This window comes from Calypte anna, chromosome 19, assembly GCF_003957555.1.
Source record: "Calypte anna isolate BGI_N300 chromosome 19, bCalAnn1_v1.p, whole genome shotgun sequence".
NCBI lineage: Eukaryota > Metazoa > Chordata > Aves > Apodiformes > Trochilidae > Calypte > Calypte anna.
In genome coordinates, this window is record NC_044264.1 from 7428082 (window position 1) to 7445219 (window position 17138).

The 17138-nt window shown below is 51.0% G+C and overlaps 1 protein-coding gene and 1 long non-coding RNA gene across 3 annotated transcripts in view; one reads left to right on the forward strand and one right to left on the reverse strand.

Annotated features, from left to right (window-relative positions):
* LOC115599393 overlaps positions 1–2585 on the reverse strand; it is a 12271-nt gene extending 9686 nt beyond the window's left edge. The window contains exon 1 of the long non-coding RNA XR_003988375.1: positions 2278–2585. This is a non-coding gene — a long non-coding RNA (uncharacterized LOC115599393). The remainder of the gene's footprint in view (positions 1–2277) is intronic.
* On the forward strand, positions 430–17087 carry ADORA2B (adenosine A2b receptor). 2 transcript variants are annotated; one of them, XM_030462700.1, is made up of 3 exons: positions 430–938; positions 7288–7407; positions 12935–13003. In XM_030462700.1, exons 1-2 carry the CDS (start codon positions 610–612, stop codon positions 7391–7393), a joined length of 435 nt encoding a protein of 144 aa, XP_030318560.1. In that variant the 5' UTR covers positions 430–609; the 3' UTR covers positions 7394–7407; positions 12935–13003. The 2 variants fall into 2 exon arrangements, with proteins under 2 accessions (XP_030318560.1, XP_008493305.1); XM_008495083.2 differs by lacking the exon at positions 7288–7407 and having other exon boundaries at positions 12935–17087.
* Positions 17088–17138: the final 51 nt, after the last annotated feature.

Consider the following 17138-nt stretch of genomic DNA (forward strand, 5'->3'; position numbering starts at 1 on the left):
GGTGGTGGGGTGCAGGATGCGGGTCCGGGCAGCGTGTGGTTGAGGAGACCGGGACCGGGTAGTGCGGAGGTGCCGTCCCGGGGCCCGCCGGTTCTCGGCCAATCGCCTGGGAGCCGCGCACTCCCCGCCCCGCTCTCTCCATGTGCAGAAATAGCCCCGCCGCGACCGGCAGCGGCTTTCCGCGGAGAGCGGGGCGGGCGGGCGGCAGCGGAGCATCCCCGGGAGCAGCAGAGCGGAACGGAGCTGCGGGGCCGTCCCGTCCCGTCCCGTCTCGTCCCGAGGAGCCGGCGGATGGCCCCGCGGCGGGCACAGCAGCCGTGTCCAGTGGTGACTGCGGGCGAACGGTGACCGGTGACCGGTGGCCCGCGGGCGCGCAGCCGCGGATGCCCCCGGGGGCCGGGCTGTGCGGGCAGCGGGGGGCCGTGGCCCGGGGCTCGCCGCGCCCCTCCGGCCCCCCAGGCCCCGACGGGAGGCGGCGGTGAGCCCGGTCATGGGTATTTGTCTCTGGGAAGCGCTGCCCCGTGGCCTGTTGGTACCTGCGGCCGGGCGGCTGTTGGAAAGTACCTTTTTTTCATGAACGGTTCTAGCTCCTTGCCCTGAGCTCTCGCCATGGACACTATGAAAACCACCTACATCGTGCTGGAGCTGATCATCGCCGTCCTGTCTATCGCTGGCAACGTCCTGGTCTGCTGGGCTGTGGCCATCAACAGCACCTTGAAGAACGCAACCAACTATTTCCTGGTGTCCCTGGCAGTGGCTGACATTGCCGTGGGTTTGTTGGCCATCCCATTTGCCATCACCATCAGCATTGGATTCGAGGTGGATTTTCACAGCTGCCTCTTCTTCGCCTGTTTCGTGCTGGTGCTGACCCAAAGCTCCATTTTCAGCTTGCTGGCAGTGGCCATCGACAGGTACCTGGCTATTAAGATTCCTCTGAGGTAAGAGATTGGAGTGGACACAGCTATGTTGCCTGCAGGAACTTCTAGGCTCTGGGGTTACCACAAGAGATTTGCTGCTCACATGTAGTGGGAACACCAGGGATTTTTGCACTTGCTGCAGAACCGGGGTCGGGTTTTTCAGTATCCTGCCTCAAAATATAGCTGGGAGTTGAAGTTTTTTGAGGACGTTTTTCTTGGGAAGGTCAGTGGCTTCCTGGAAGGACTGTACTGGGCTGTAGTCTTGCACTTAGGATAGCTGTAGCTAATCTATGTAGGTATTTATACAGCCCCCATTATTGTGGTGTCTGGGCATCTCCCAGGTAATTAAATATAGAAGGAATGACTCCTTCTCCTACTTCCCAGCCTATTAGAGAAGCAGCTTTGCAGGCTGTTCTGTAAGAGTTCATCTGTGCCTGAGCTCAGGACACAATACTTCCAGAAAGGCTGAAAGTAATCTTAAATAGATCTTAATGTGACTATGGACAGAAAGTGCAACTTGTTACATCTACAAAGGGTGACACCGTGTTTCAGTGCTTGTATGTGCACTGTCTGCCTTCTGAGTGCTCATCACGGGTGTACAGATCAGTAAATGCCAGTGGCAGCTCTGTGCAGGCTCTGAGGAAGGAGAAGGGACTCAGCTTTCAGAATGTTGCTGTTCAAACTCCCATCCAAGTGCAATATCAAAGACATAAACCGGTTTCCTCTGAATTCACAGGAGAGTGCAATAGTGGAGCAAACTGTAATGATCAGTGAGCTGGGGCAGCAGCTTCCTTAAGCTTAAGAGCCCCGGCTTTGCATTACAAATGACCTGAGACCGAGAGTCTCCGTCTCCTTCTTGATTCTGTTGTTCCTCCCGGAGAACAAGGGGTGGATGGAGCTCCCCTGAGGAGTCCAGGACTTCCCCGAGGGCTGGTTAGAGATGGAGGCTTTTGGGGAGCGGGGCACACTGGGGATAGGGACCTGAACTCCATCAGCTGCAGCTCTCCTAGATTCTGCTTGTCTCTGCTGTTTCCCCTAAACACAAGCGATGAATTTACCCTAAAATGGCTTAAAAAAAAAAAAAAAAAAAAAAAAAGACAAAACCCCAAACCCTTTCACTCTGTTCTGGCACCTTGCATCAGAGAACTCTCATAGGTTATGCAAATACTAATTAGTCATCAGGCAGATGATTAAAACTCGTAGTGGAAGTGCATGTGTGCTGGGTGGCTGCGCCTGTCACCGGAGCGTGGAAATTCCACGGGATGTGGAGCAAGCGAGAGCTGCAGCCCGGTCTGCGCCGGAGGCAGCGGGGGCAGAGCCGTCCCGATTGCTGGCAGCACCTCTGAAGCCGGCTGCTTACCTTCCTCTGGACAATCCTTTGGGGCCTCTTCCTTCGTTTGGGGTTTTCTCCAGACGGGGGGCAGCGGCACCGCAGCAGCTACAGAAGCGGGTGGGATTGTTGGAGTTTCGGTTTGCTGACACCAAACACCGCAGGCAGCCCGAGCAGGGGCAGCTCCGTAGAGCTCTTTCCTTTGGCACCAAGAGGGCTTTTTGGTGAGATGGGGTTTCTGCTCTGCTGGAATCCGTAGCAGATCAGAAATGCTCTGAGAGGATCGTTTCGCTGGTTGTAGAAGGGAAGTGGTTTTGCTAACTGACAAAATAACAAGTATTTTCTCCACGCCCTTTTTTTTTTTTTCTTTTTTCTTTCTTTTTTCTTTTTTTTTTTTTTTTTTTCTTTTGGTGTGTGTTTGTTCTCCACAATCCTGGTTTCTAGCAGGTTTGCATGACTTTTCAATATTAGGTCGGTCAGATGAAATCTTAGGGAATTTTTTCCATTCTTTCAGATCCTTTCTCAACATTGCCTTTTCACCCCATCTTAGTGCAATTCTTTCATTCTATTTGCACAAACACCTTCGTTTCCATGAGCTCTTCTTAGCTGGACACACACAGCCCCTTCAGCTGTAAATGGAGGTTCAGGAGTCCCATCCTAGGCTGAAGTTTGGATTAAACTTGGTCTTGGCATTCAACCCCATTTCCTTGCTCTCAGAGGTGACCAGTGAGTAAAAACCCTTTAAATGGATGAGGGTTCCTCACGCTGGGAGTGCAGGGCAACAGACAGGTCATCACTTCGGCAACGGGAGCTTTAGGGAGTGGTCTGAGAGGCTGTTTTTATTCCTACAGCCAAGATCAAAGGACGATAGAGGAGGTTATAAAAGGATGTAGGCAAAATGCTTCCAACCAATGCTTTTCCAACCAAGGCTCAGCTGGAGCTGCCTCCTGAGATGCTCAGCAGTGCTGCAAGGTGTGAGGAGCTTGTGCAGCCACCCAGCCTGGGGAGATGCACACTGGGATTTCTGGAAGGAGGTTTGCACTGTGGGAAGGGAAAGATGATCATAAATTTGTAGGGATGGGGACTTTAGGAAAAGATTTTCTGACTGAAACACTCGTTCTGGGGGACCAGGGCAGAGGCTGGTAACAGGCCATGAAGTATTAAACCAATAATTATATTTATACCCAGCCCTGTCTAGCAATTTACAATAAATTGTTGCTGCAGAGCAGTTAAGTGTCCCTGTCGTATCCAGAGGTGGAAACCCCTGGAGAGACACTGAGAACTCAGTGTGCCATATTCTTTAATACTATTTCAGGGCTATTTAAGCACCCAGAGAGGCTGGGCAGGCACATGCAAAAGAAGTTTGCATTTCAGCCAGGCTAATAATGGATTTTTCAGAACCAAACAAAAACAAAAACAAAAAAAATCCCATGGGGAAAAGGAAAATTGTTGCAGTCAAACTGAAACGGAGATGTTGGGATGTTTCAGTGAAACAAAGTCATCCTGACCACCAGCCTGGCAGATTTCATTTGAGTTGTTTAACCCTTCTGATGTTGCTGTGCTGCTCTTTGGAATGCAGAAGGCATCCTTGCTGGAAAGGAACCAACAAATTCTCATCTCTAGACAGTTTAAAATGGTGCTCTAGAACCCTCCTTCTTCTGGCTGAAAATATTTGCTGAATTGGACCTGAAGCCAGGAATTCTTTCTGTCCCTTGAAACTCTTACTTTGTTTGTTTGTGGTAAATTTACTATTTGGGGAGAAGCCCCAATCCCACTGTTTTGCTCAGCTACAGCTCTGAGCACTTCCTTGGGTCCTCTCACCCCCAGCCAGGGCACCAGGACACAACTTCTTGGCTTCGAAGTGTCAAAGTTCCCTGTTCTCCAGCATTGTTCAACTGGTAATTATTTTTGGTGAGGGGGAGGGCTGGGGAGGAGAGAAAATCCTCTTCAGAGCCTCGGTCATCACCTGCCATTTTCTGTGTGCCATCAGCGACACAGAACTGCAGCTGCTCTGCCTTCTGCTGCCCTTGCTTCATTTCCTTTCTGAAGGGACATCCTTGCCTTGCCCTTCAGCTGAACTCCCAGCTCCCTGTGGTGTGTGGCTCATCCACAGTGCCTGATCCCAAGCCCTGAGCATCCTTACCCAGGAGGCACCCTTAGCCCAGGGCAGCGGATGCTCTGCCTGTAGCACCCACCCAGTGGCCATGCCTGGGGAGGTTACCAGCAGTTAATGAACTTAACAAACCTGGAAAATCTACTGAGGGCTGTGGCCAGGAGGGTTGTTGGGTTTCCTTGAGCAATGGAGCTGGCACATCTTTCAGGAAGTTTGTGTCAGCTGAGCTTGACACAGGCAGAACTTGGGGGGGGTTGTGCTGCATCTGGGGGCTGCCTGACCAGGGGTCACCCAGGGCTGCCACTCACTCCAGGCTTTGGGTGCAGGTGACTCTGGACACAGAAGCACAATAAAAACCTCAGGATTAATCACATGGCCATAAACAGGAGAGGAGTGAGTGGGAATCACAGCTATTTTTGGTTGGGAGCAGTTTGGTTTCCTTAAAATGCTGGTACCAAATCTTTTTATTTTTTCACCAGCTCTGGGGTCACTTGTCTCCCAAAAAGCAAAAGTTCCAACAGGAAGGGAAATAATTGTCTGAGACCCCTGCTGCAGCTCCCACAGAAGCTGGGGGTAGCAGAGATGAAGCTGGAAGCTTCACTCCCAAGCTGCCCACTGAGGGCATCTCTGGGCTTAACCAGAGTTTTGCTCTTAGGAGATTTTTTTCTATGTTGGCAAGCTCAATCTATTAAAAATACAAGTTATTTTTAAGATTAAAAAAAAAAAAGGAGCCATTGATCTCTGGCAGAATTTTGCTTCAAAAGACCTTTTGACCTCTCCGGGAAAAAAAAAAACCAACAAAAAACCCCAAGAAAATATTTTGCCATCAGACTATAGTGTTTCAGTTAAGAGTTTTTGCTTGTTTAATGAACAGACTTGTTCTTGGGGTTTGAATGAATTTGCTTTTGCCACAGCCAAACTGTGGACTGTAAATCTGAGTGTTAGGTGGGTTGTGGCCCTGGGCTGTGCTGCTGTCACTGTGCTGTAGGCAGCTTTGGTCTGGAGGATGCCAGGAGTCATTGGCACCAGCTGTGCCTACAGATGTGTCTGTCCTCTCCCCTCCCCACCCACTCTGGCAGCTTTGCAAAGTCCAATGACAGGCTCAGGGAGTTTGTAGTGCCAAAGAGGGGATTATCTCCTAATCCTGTGGATGACATCAGGCCTGGGCATGAGCCACAAATAACCTGTGAGTCCATCAGTGAGTGTGTGTCCATGCCCTTACCTTCACCCCTTGGGATGGTGCTTGGAAAATAGGTGGTGACTGAGCACCATGACCAGAGCACCCAGGGACCATCACCAACCCTGGAAGTGTTGAAGAGATGTGGAGATGTGGTGTGTAGAGCCCTGGTTTAGCACCAGACTCAGCAGAGTTAGGTTAATGGTTGAACTTGGTGTTCTTTAAGGTCTTTTCAAACCATAGGGGTGAGCAGCAGTCCTGACCCCCAGCAGTCCTGAGTGGGAGGGTCAGCCAGGGCTCTGTGGGGAAGGTTGGTGAGTAGCAACTCGCTGGGCCTGGGGGATGACACAGGCTGGAGGTTGGGGGCCTCTTGAAAGGACTTCAGCACCCATTGTATGACAGGTAGAGGGATCCAGCAGAGATCTGCCACCTCCTTATCTGGGTGAGCAGGACAGTGGGTGGGTGGGAGAGGCAGTGGTCCCACCACTGCTCCCTGCACAGGATCACACCCCACAGCTCACTGGGAATCATAGCTCCTATCTCACCTCTACCAGCTGCCTTTCACCCAGCCACCCTCAGGCTGCACATCTGAGGTCTGACCACTCTGGGAGGTTTGGAATGACAACAATTCTCAGCCCCAGGCACCTTCAGGGAGATATCATGGAGCTGCAGAGCCCTGGAGGGTGGGTGGTGCCCAGGAAGAGCTCGGGAAGGCTTCAGGCTTGGAAGATTCCTCTCAGCCCCATGGCATTGGGTTGGGAGAACCAGGATTTTCTGCTCCAGGACTCCAAAACTCCATGTGGAGCATGAAGGGTGGGTGGGTATCACAACCCCTTGTCTGCACTGCCAGCACTGTGCTCTCCTGCATTTCTCCTGCTCATCTTGCAAACCCTGAGACTTTCAGGCTTTCCCCTGCCCTGGGCTGATGCTGTGTGACGGGTGTGAGGGGATAAACTGGGATAAACTGGGGTGAGGAGGAAGCTGGGGGCTGTGGAGAGCTGTGCTGTCCCAGCTGCTTTGCCTCCACCCTGAGGAGGTCACAGGAGGGATAAGCACATGGCTGGGGAGATCTTGCTGAGGGTTTTAAAGCTGCCAGCACGCGATAGCCCAAGCTCAGGAGCTGCAGGACCTGGCCTGGTTGTAGCCTGTATGGGGTGGGGTGGGCACAAAGGGGTCCCCAGGGGGTAGGGAACCCTCCCCTCCACATGCCCAGCTCATCCTGGGAGGTATTGCTATGGCTGCCTGGGAAGGACAAGTGGATTTTGTCTATTTTTATCCTGGAAAGAGTAATTTGGAGTCAAGCAGTTGACTTGGGGCTGCAAACTGCCTCAGATCTGACTGGCAGATGTTCCCCTCATCCCTGCATCCCCCTGGATGCATTCCTCTGGGAGCAGCAGATGGACAGTGTCCACCTGAGGGCTCATCTTCAGCCAGGACAACTTCATCCTGCTCTCCATGCTGCTGCTTGTGCCTTCCTCTGTCCCACATCCATCTGCTTCTCTATGACTGCTCCCAGGTGGAATTGCTTCCCAGGGAGCAAACACACAGCTTGGCAGGGCTGGAGCAGCACCTCACAGCCTCCTCACACTGCCTGTGTCTTCTTCTCAGTTCAAAAGCATCCAGCTTTTACTTCAGACTAAGGCTGAAAATGCCATGTAACAGAGACCGAAGCAAGTCCTAGAAGAAATTAAAGCCTTCCAGTCTTTGAATGCTATTTTTTTTTTTATTATTTCTTTTTGTCATCCTCCAGATTTAAAAATGAAGCATTGCAACCTGTGACCTTGCAGCTTCATGGAGGGATGGAAACCCAACAGCACCAGTGGAGGAGCAGCCGGAGGTTCCTCCTCACACCATGAGGATGGGAGCCAAGGCAAGGCCAGGTCCCCCCAGCAGCTGGGCTCAGAGCAGCACCCACACACCCACCTCCCTTTTGAAGCCAAGCCTTGAGCACAGCCAGGCTGGGTGCTGTGAGGCTGAGTGTCCTTGTTGACATGTCACAGCTCAGGGCTGTACCAGGACAGGGCCACCTGCATGGTGTGGGGTGCTGCCAGCTGGGATGAGGTGCTCCTGGGGTACTCCCTGGTGTCTAGGAGATGCTCTCCAGTGGGTTGGGATGCTCATAAGGGTAGTCCCTGGTGGGGGGGGTTCTTCCCAGTGGGTTAGAGTTCTCATGGGGATGTCCCCAGTGGGTTGGGGTGCTTATGGAGTGCTGGCTGGTGGGTTGGGGTGCTCTCTGCTGGGCTGAGGTGTTTGTGGGTTGTTCCATGGTGGGTTGGGTGCTCCCTGGTGGATGTGTGCTCCTGGCACCTGGAGCAGGGAGGGCTGTCACCCTCCAAGCACCCATTTCTTTCCATTGAGCTCTTGCCCACAGCCTAAGGATGGTGTGAAGCAGCATCTAGGGCCATCCCCATCCCCTGCAGGGTGGGTGTGGAGGGGCTGAGCAGCCACCCAGGTTTCCCAGCAGAGCTCCAGGCATTGGGAGCGATGCCTCCCAGTAACCCCGGGTGCTCACCTGGGCTGGGGGTGCTGGCCCAGCCCCAGGTCCCCATCCAGCGGAAGGCCGGGAGTGCAAGGGGAGGGGGGACACACAACACTGCTGCTGTCCCCTCTGCACAATGGGGACAGATGTGGGAGGAAGTGATTTATCTCCAACTGGACACGGGCAGACGCAGATGTTTTGCTGCTTCCTCGGCTGAGGCCGCAGCCGCTGAGCAGATTTCTCGCTCTCACCGCCAACTCCTTCCTGGTTAAAAAGCAGTTTTTTTTCTTTTATTTTCCTTCCCCCCCTCCCCTCCCTACCTTGAGGTTCCGTTTATGATTTGTTTAAAATGTCCTGCCAGGATATTCCAGTTGATAGGTGGTCTCCATTCCATGACCATGCACGGAGCAAACAGGACAGCAGCAATTGTGCTTGTGTCATGCTGTTAGAGTTCTCAAAAAAAAAAAAAAAAAGTACCAAAAAAAGCACAAGATGCAAAGTCCAGCTGCAAGGAGATGACAAGGATACAATGCTTGGCAGCCACACTGCTCTCTCCCCTTGTGAATGGAGGTGTCTGTATTTTCCTTCACACTTAAAATAGAAACACAGACATTCTCACTGCTTGCTTGTACCAGAACACCTGCACAGGCCCAGTTCTGGGCACGGGCTCTTCCTGGTGATGGTTCCAGAGATGTCCCTGCTCCCTGCTGGGACTAAGCAAGCCTGGGAGGTTCTGTCAGGAGGGAAAATTTTTGCTACTGGAAAAGTTACTGCTGCAACTTCAGCGTTGTGTTAGGGGCACAAGAATTGTGTTTGAACACTGAGCTGTCTGTGGCAGCTTTCATGGGAGGGCTGCTGGTGAGATGAAGCCTGAGAAAGGGGGCTGGGGTTCTCCCAACAGCTTTTTGTTGCCAAAAGCTTCATCTTAGCCAGTCTCAACTGAGATTGTACTCAGCACCCAGTAAGGACAGTGACAGCAGGGATGCCCAGGCAGGTTGGACATCCTATTGCAGAGAGCTGAAGAGCCAGGACCTACACACAGAGTATTTGCCAGGTCCTCAGCCCATGGCAGAGATGATGGAGCTCATTTTTGTATCTCCAACAGAACAGGGCTGCTGTGATGAAAGAATGTAAAAGGGTCAAGCCACCCTGAAGGTGACAAAGGGGTCACCTCCTGTCTGCCTGTCCCTGGGCAGGACAAGGGCAGACCCTGCAGCCCTGATGGGGACGTGGTGGCAAATGCTGACTCAGTTTCTCAGCTCGTGGATCAGCCTTTTGTTCAGCAACACATCTCAAAGGTTCAGTAAAACAAACTATTTGTTACGGGCTCTGCTCTTTGCTAACCTTGGGTTTATTTACCCAGTAATTTATCAGGCAGAGGCCAGGCCAGCATCATGGTCAGGGCCACCACCAGACTCCACTTCTGCATCACGTCCATGGGGTGGGACCTGAGATAATTAGCTGCTTGATGATTTTACCAGTAAAGAGGCTTTGCCTGGCCCTGTGAAAGGAACTAATGCATTGCCAGGTTATTTAATCTCAATAAATCACTTTGAAATATTCAGCTATTTACATTAAAGCAACATTTGATGCCTCTGGGCAGAAACATAGAGGAGATTCAATATTTGTTATACATTAATTGAGCAGGCTTAGATGTGTAAATTTATTTTAATATTTTTTTGCCTAATAATATTAAACCTAAATAAGAATGAAGGAGGGGTTTGCTGAAGCATTCAGAGCTGTGAAAATCTGTTCATTCCTCACTGTCTGATCATGTCCTCTAGAGCTTAGGAAAAAGAGATGAGTCTCAGCTGTCTCCCAGCCCATTCCTGGTTCTCTCAATGGTTCTCTCACTAAGGAGCCTCTTCCTGCCTTGATCTGGTAGTTGCCTTGCACTTTATTTTTAACACTTCTGTTAATTGAAGACAATGTCCCATCAAATAGGTTTATTAAGGTAATAACAAGGTAATTAGTAACCTATCCCCAGTTGGCCTCTCCTGGCTGGGATCTCACTGAGCAGCTGGGACCCTTCTCAGTAGTTACAGCAGTGACCACGATGGGCACTTGGGATCAATCCACTGAGTGGAGAGATGCTGGGAGGAATTCACATCCCTGAGAAAATCAGGAGCTAATTTAAGGAATTATTCACTGTGAATAACTATTCCACTTTAATTAGCACTGTCTCTTCCCTGCCCCAACAGGCCTGCAGCCCTCTCTGTTGCCTGGGCTCTTGCAAACCTGTAGCACAGAATGGTTTTCCACCTCCTCCTCCTTGCAGAAGGGGAGGGGGCTGATGGCTGCAGCTGGGGAAGAGCCACTGAACAATCAGACCACCCTTATAGGCACTGGGAAGTGAACTGACCTCTTAACTGGTTTTCTAAACCTCCAAGCCAAGCTTTGTCTTTGCAGCAGAGTTCAGGAGCAGACCTGATGGGAGAAGCCTTATTTGGGGCCATTTGTTTTCAGTGAATGGCAGCAGCCTGAGCAGAGGACACCGTCCATGACAGTGCTGAGCAGGGGTGGCTTCTTGTGCTCCTGCCCAGAGTCTGGGTCAGACACACGAAGTTCTTGACCCTTCAGTTTCTCTTTCTGAACTCTGGTGCCTTTTCCATTTTGCAATCTCACTGAAATGGCTTTTTGGGCTGTGACTTGACCAAGGCAGCAGAGACACAAGTGAAGTCATCACCTAAGTGTGACTCCCACAAGCTGCAGAGTTCCCTCCCCACATGCAGGGCTGTAGGACAGCAGCAGCTCTGGGGGCTTTTTCAGCACTGGCTCAGCTCAGCCAGTGGTGTAGCTTGAGATTCAGACTTTGGCAAGAGACTGGACTTCTGGAAACCTGCTCTGAATCAAATCTTAATGTTTTCAGGTCCCACAACCTGCTCCAGCTTCTGAAAACTCAATACTGGGGTTTGAAAGCAATGGGCTTGGCCTCAGCTGGTGATTTCTCATCTTCTGTAGCAGTGAGAGTTAATAATAATGAAAGAAAAGAGCAGCAGCAACCCCTCAGTGGTTGCACCTGCCCTTCAGACACCTACCCCTGGAGTCTGTTCACAGCTCAGCATCACCTGAACGTAGCTGCTGCCCCTTGGCCATCCCTGCCCCTGCCTGAGCCCTGACCACAGCAGTCACACAGGAGCCCAGGGCTCCCCCCAGCCCCTCTTTGCCCCCCCAGTTTGTGCTCTTACCCTCCTGCCTTTCCAGCTTGCAGGAGGAGAGGGACCCAGGGCTGGCACGGAGGTGGCTGCAGAGTGATTCAGAGGCACAGCTGTGGGGCTGTGGGAATAAAACCCTCCCCTGCCTCTTGGGCCGGAAGAAAATCAGAACAAACGTTTTTAGGAAAGGAGGAGCAGGGCAGCCAAGCCAGAGTAAACAAGCACTGGGAGAAGGGTGTGGGAAGGGGGGGCTGTGTGTCAGCCAGCAGACTCTAACTGGCTGTGGAGGGGACAGTAATGGGTTTCTCATGTTGTCTTCCTGGCACTCACCAAGATCTTCCTATCTCCAAAGAGCAATCTGACTTGTCCTTTGATGTTGGCATCTGCTCTGGTTGCACCCCAACCAGCTTAGGTTCCAGTTCTGTTTGCCAGAACAGATGTTCTCTTGAACATCTGGGAGCTGGAAGGGCACCCTTGTTTTCCTGGCCATGAAGACACCCAGTCTGTGGGGTCAGGAGAGCTGTAGGGCAGCACATGGCACTGCATCCCTGGGCAGAGCTTTGTAACACAAGTGAGAGCAGCAGGTGCCCAAGGAATGCATTTATTTACACATCTGGAGCTTTAGAACCTGTTCTGGTGGGTCAGCAGAGCACAAGCAGACTCTGACAGCAGCAGCTACCACAGCTCAGTTCAACCTCACCCACAGCTTCAGCAGCTGCAGCTCTGAGTCCACGTGTGGCTTCAGGACATCCTGGTGGTGTCCTGCAGAATCAGCACAGCCATGAGCAGCAGAGGCTGACATCAGCCCTGGGCACCAAGCAAAGCTGCCCACATCAACCCTGATGTTGGAGGATGCACAAAGCAGGGAGGTAAAAGGAGAGAAGAAGAGCCCCTTGTCCCTGGCTCCCAGCTCCAGGCCTGGATGGAGACACAACCCCTTACGTGTGACTCTCCCAAGCAATCCATCATTAGCAGTTGCTTTCAGATGTTGGCTTGGAAAAAGTTCTCTCAGGTTGTTTGTTATCCAGCCACAAGCAGCTCGCGTGGGCTGCAGTCTGGCTTGTGTAAAGCAGCATTTGCAGTGCCTGGGAAACTGGAAGACTCCCTGGGTTCCACACGTGTGTACTTCCCACCTCAGTGCACGAGGCAGCAGGGAAAGGGACAACAATTACAGGACTGCTGTAGGCACAAGAGCTGAAGGAAGAGCTTCAGCCCAAGCTGAAGGAAGTTGGCTGTGGCATAAAGGCTGTAAGTGTGTGGTGGTGCTGGCTAAGTCTTTAGCTACCCATGACAGTGTGGGACTGAGAGCCAGCATCATATTAGTCCAGAAGTCCACAAAGCCCAGCAAGGTGCCCTGGTGTGCTCAGTGATGGGTGCTCAGATCAAGAGGGTAAGTTGGTGGTGATAAAATGAGCCTTCCCCCTGTTCTTACCTTCCTCACTGGTGATTTAGGCTCATGCAATGATAAAGCCTTTTTTAAGACTGCAAGTCCTTACCTCTTCTTACTGAAGGATGTTTGTGGGCAGGGGTGGTGTCTGGCACCTCTCAGGAATAGCAAATGAATCACCTCCTCAAATCACTGCGTAGGCGTGGAGCACAGGTGAGATTTTTGCACCCCTCTGGTGATCACAGAGGTGAGATTCTTGCGTGGGTGTGGGTGGGGCTTTTGTGGCATCAGCCAAAGTGCTGATGACCTTAACTGCAGGAGGGAAGTCATGAGTTATATAATGGCTCTATCTTGGTTTTTGCTCTTGGTGCTGCAGGTATAACAGTCTGGTGACGGGCACGAGGGCAAGGGGCCTCATCGCTGTGCTGTGGCTCCTGTCCTTTGGAATTGGACTGACCCCACTGATGGGCTGGAATAAAGCCATGAGTGGATGTCCCAACGCCACCAACGAGACCGGGGCGGGCACTGGGACGGAGCCCCACGGCTGCTTCATCTCATGCCTCTTTGAGAACGTGGTAACCATGAGTTACATGGTGTACTTCAACTTCTTTGGATGTGTGCTGCTTCCCCTCGTCATCATGCTGGGAATCTACATCAAGATATTCATGGTTGCCTGCAAACAGTTGCATCAGATTGAACTGATGGGCAACTCCAGGACCACACTGCAGAAGGAGGTCCATGCAGCCAAGTCTCTCGCCATCATCGTGGGGCTTTTCGCCTTCTGTTGGCTGCCCCTACATATCTTGAACTGCATCACTCTCTTCCACGAGGAGTCCTCCAAATCCAAGCCTGAGTGGGTGATGTACATGGCCATCATCCTTTCCCACGCCAACTCTGTCATCAATCCCATCATCTATGCCTACAGGATCAGGGATTTCCGCTACACCTTCCGCAAGATCATTTCCAAGATCCTCTGCAAGGCAGACGACTTCCCCAAGTGGCCCACTGACAACAACCAGCACCTGACTGTCACCAACATCAACTGCCCCGTTGCCTCTGTCACCATATGATGGGGCACACCCTGCTCCCAGGATTTATTTTGCAGTCTGTCCTGACACTGCCCTTCCCTGTGCCTGTGTGAACACTTGCAGCCAACTCCCAGAGGAGTGCTCAGAGGTGACCACTACGCAGTGATGCAGCTGTATTTTATTATTATTATTTTTTAATTATTATTTTTGTAATTAACATAGTGCCTCCTAGAGGAATAACCTGACCAGGGAGGCTGAGGGCAGCTCCCCCTTGGCTGTAAACCCAGGTTATGTGAGTGTTGGTGATTGTATTGTATTCCCTTTCCAGGTCAGACACTGACTGTGGAAGACCCACCTGCTGGGGGTGTTGCCCCCATTGTGCTGCTCACGTCAGGTCCTAGGATCTTTATTTTAATTATTATTAAAATAATTATTATTTTTTAATCTTTTGATTCCTTTAGGAGTAATAATTCTGTGTCTGGTTTTGAGATATTCTTTAAGTCCATACTTGACAGCACTTTGGTAATACCCTAATTATTCCATCAATTGTTTGATGCAGTTCGTATTCTCTGATGGGAAAAAGTCTTAGCCCAGTTGCTGGTGTGAAACTGAATCTGTGTTCCAGGTTCTGAGGGACGTGACCCTGTTGATGGGAAAACAAGCTCAGAACTGGTCAGCTATTTTTGGCCCCAGCATGGAAGGCCCCAGTTACTGAAAGAACAGAATTCTGGAAAAGGGACCAAGGTTTTAGCACAGCAGGCTTTTGCCTTTAAATAACATTGGTCTCCAGGATTGTGCAGATCAGAGTTTCAGGTTTGAATTCAGATCTATTCCCAGTTATTAAAATCCCAAAGGCAGAAGTGCCCTGATGGTCTCAGCCAGCCTGAGCCAGAGTCCCTCAGGTTGGTGCCAGTGCTGCCCTGGTGACATGATCTCTACAATCAGGTTTTTGCTCCCCAAATCCAAACCTCACACTCCTGCAATGCTCTAGCTGTGAGAGCTGGATGCCTCAGCTCAGCTGATTCCCAAATCTTGGTCTTGCTGGGGTTCCTGTGGAGCCCAGTAACCCCCAGAAGCTGGGCTTGTTGTTGGGTTTTTTTTTGTTTGTTTGTTTTCATAGTGATTTTTTTTTTTTTTTTTAATTCTGACCTGCATCAGTAGCAAAAGAGACTGCAAAGGAGATAATTTGCTCAAGAATTTGCCTTGACTTGCAAAGCTAATTTTGGGCAAGCTGTTTGGAGGGGAAGCTCACCCCACAGATTGTCCAGCCTGGCCCCTGCAGTTACCCACCAAGCCCTGACCCTTGGTAAGGACAAAGCCCACCCAACAGCAGAGGAATCTTCATTTGTGCCCCGAGTTAATGACTCTCTGCAACCACAGCTCAGTAATTACTGCACCTGATTTCTTATGTCACTGTGACAAGCAAAAAGACAAAGGGAGGAAGAAGTAATGCATGAACTGCTGAAGTATGAGCTCCACATCACACTGCTGTAAATGAAGCAGTGTTCCTGGCATGGCTTTTATTTTGCAGGGCAGTTTCATTCCACATCTGAGAGGAATAGGAATAGGAAGGGGAGTCAGAAAAACACCAAAGCCTCTCCCTCCTTCACGCCCCCAAGCTGTCAGTCAGCCACTTTGTGGCACAAACAGGAGCCCCACCTGAAGGTCCCTACATGGTGAAGTGGCACCAAAAGCACTCGATGCCAGCAGCATCACCAGGTGACCAGGGAGAAGCTGGAGTGCAAGGCTGTGTGTTTTTTAATTTAATGCTGGTTTGGGTGGTGACCCAGGCAGGGAGGCAGAGATGGGGAGCAGAGCTTTGAGAGCCAGGAGGCAGGGAAGGAAGGGTAAACACAGCCAGTTCCTGGGGAACAGGTCCAGTGGACAGACTGATGCCTGGAGCTGTTTGTCCCTGATAATTTTTTACTTGAATCATATAGAAATCAGCTTTCTATTTTTTAACTGCACTAAAAGGGGGTGATGTAAGGCCCCAGTACAGTGTAAAATCAGCTGAAAAGCTGATCTGAAGAAATCCTGTGCCTGCAGCTCCTGCTGGGCTGACTGGTGACCTGCAGGCAGCAGCTGCAGGTATGACTTGGGGCTCACCAGGCAGACAGGGGACAGTGCTCCAGGAGTGATGGATTTCACAACTCTGTGTGCAACAGCTCAGCTGTAAGAGCCAGCCCCAGACCTTGGTGAATCACCAGTAATTCTCTCTGACTGGGTTTGTACATGTTTTTGCAATGTCCAAATTTAGCTACAGCACGGTATCACAGACACTGTCATTTCCAAGAAGAATCTGAATAGTTAAAGCTACTGTCCCAAGTGGTTCTCCTGTAATAGCCCCATTCAGCTTTGCTGCATCTGCCTTGGTCTCAGTCCAGCTGACACATGCAGCCACCTCCTGCCATTTGGGCAGGGTTTGACTCTCTCCTCCTTTCATTCCTTCCCTTCTGGATTATCTTTGGCTGCGTTCCTTCTGTTAATCATGGCTGGAAACAAGCAGGGTTTCACCTGCAGGTCTGGCAGTGTTGCAAAGTGGTTGCAAGCCACATTTATCCTAACAACAGAGAATGTAATTGCTCCCCTCCTGCTGGCTGAAAAAGAACCAAACTTTGGAGAGCACAAACAGACCCAAACATGCTAAGCTACAGAGAGGACTGGTCCCAGAACACTCTGTCATATGTGACAGCTCACACTGTAGTGTGGCATCAATCCCTGCTACCTTCCACATGCCTCTTATGAGCCAGAACTCCCAGATGTGCTGTACCCTTCCTGTGACTGTGCCATCAGGTTGTCAGCCAGTGTTAACCACGGCCTGGGTCACCCTGCTCTTTAGGCACTTGAAAAACCTTTGTGGATGTGAGCATTTAAAGGCAAAATAAAAATAGGACTCCCCGGTGTCCCCCCCCAAAAAAACAAAAAAATAAAGCTCTGAAGTTTTCTATAAAATGTGAAATGGCAGAGGAACTTTCTGTAGCAAGTACAGCTGTGGCTGTTCAGCTCTCACTCATCACTGTGTTGATGTACATAGGATGGATGTGTGTTCCTTGTGTTGCTCAGATTTTGTATTTGCAGTAACTGTTAATTACATACAGAATGCTTAATTTACCACCCACACAACCTGGCTCAGCCTGTGCCCTTATTTCTCATGGTGTTGTGCTCCAAGGCTGTATCCTGGAGGAGCTCAGCCTCAGACAGAGCTGGGAGGAGCTGCTTCCCTGCTGCTGGGCTGGTGTGGTTCTTCCCCCCATGTCTGGTGGGGACAGCCTTGCCTTGTCCTCGGCACAAGGTGATTGATTTGTCTGAAATGGTTTGATTTCAAAGGGCATCTACAAGGGTGATGCTTCCAAAGCTCCTGTATCACAGTAAGCAGAGGGAAATCACAGACCTGTCCTCAGTCTTGAGGTGCTGAGGGGTTCCTGTCCCAGCCTCTGGTTCAGGTTTGCCAGAGATGAATGAGAAACATCCCCAGTGAGCCAGCTGCAAAGAGCCACTGAGGTGTCACTGCCAGAGCCACCTCCACAAAGCCATGCAGACACTGGAAGCAGA

What these genes read in the sequence shown, in the direction of transcription:
- ADORA2B (XM_008495083.2), top strand. Translation starts at nt 610, where the DNA reads ATGGACACTATGAAAACCACCTACATCGTGCTGGAGCTGATCATCGCC. An exon ending in GCTATTAAGATTCCTCTGAG is followed by an intron (nt 939 to 12,934) that starts GTAAGAGATTGG and finishes TTGGTGCTGCAG; the next exon opens with GTATAACAGTCTGGTGACGG.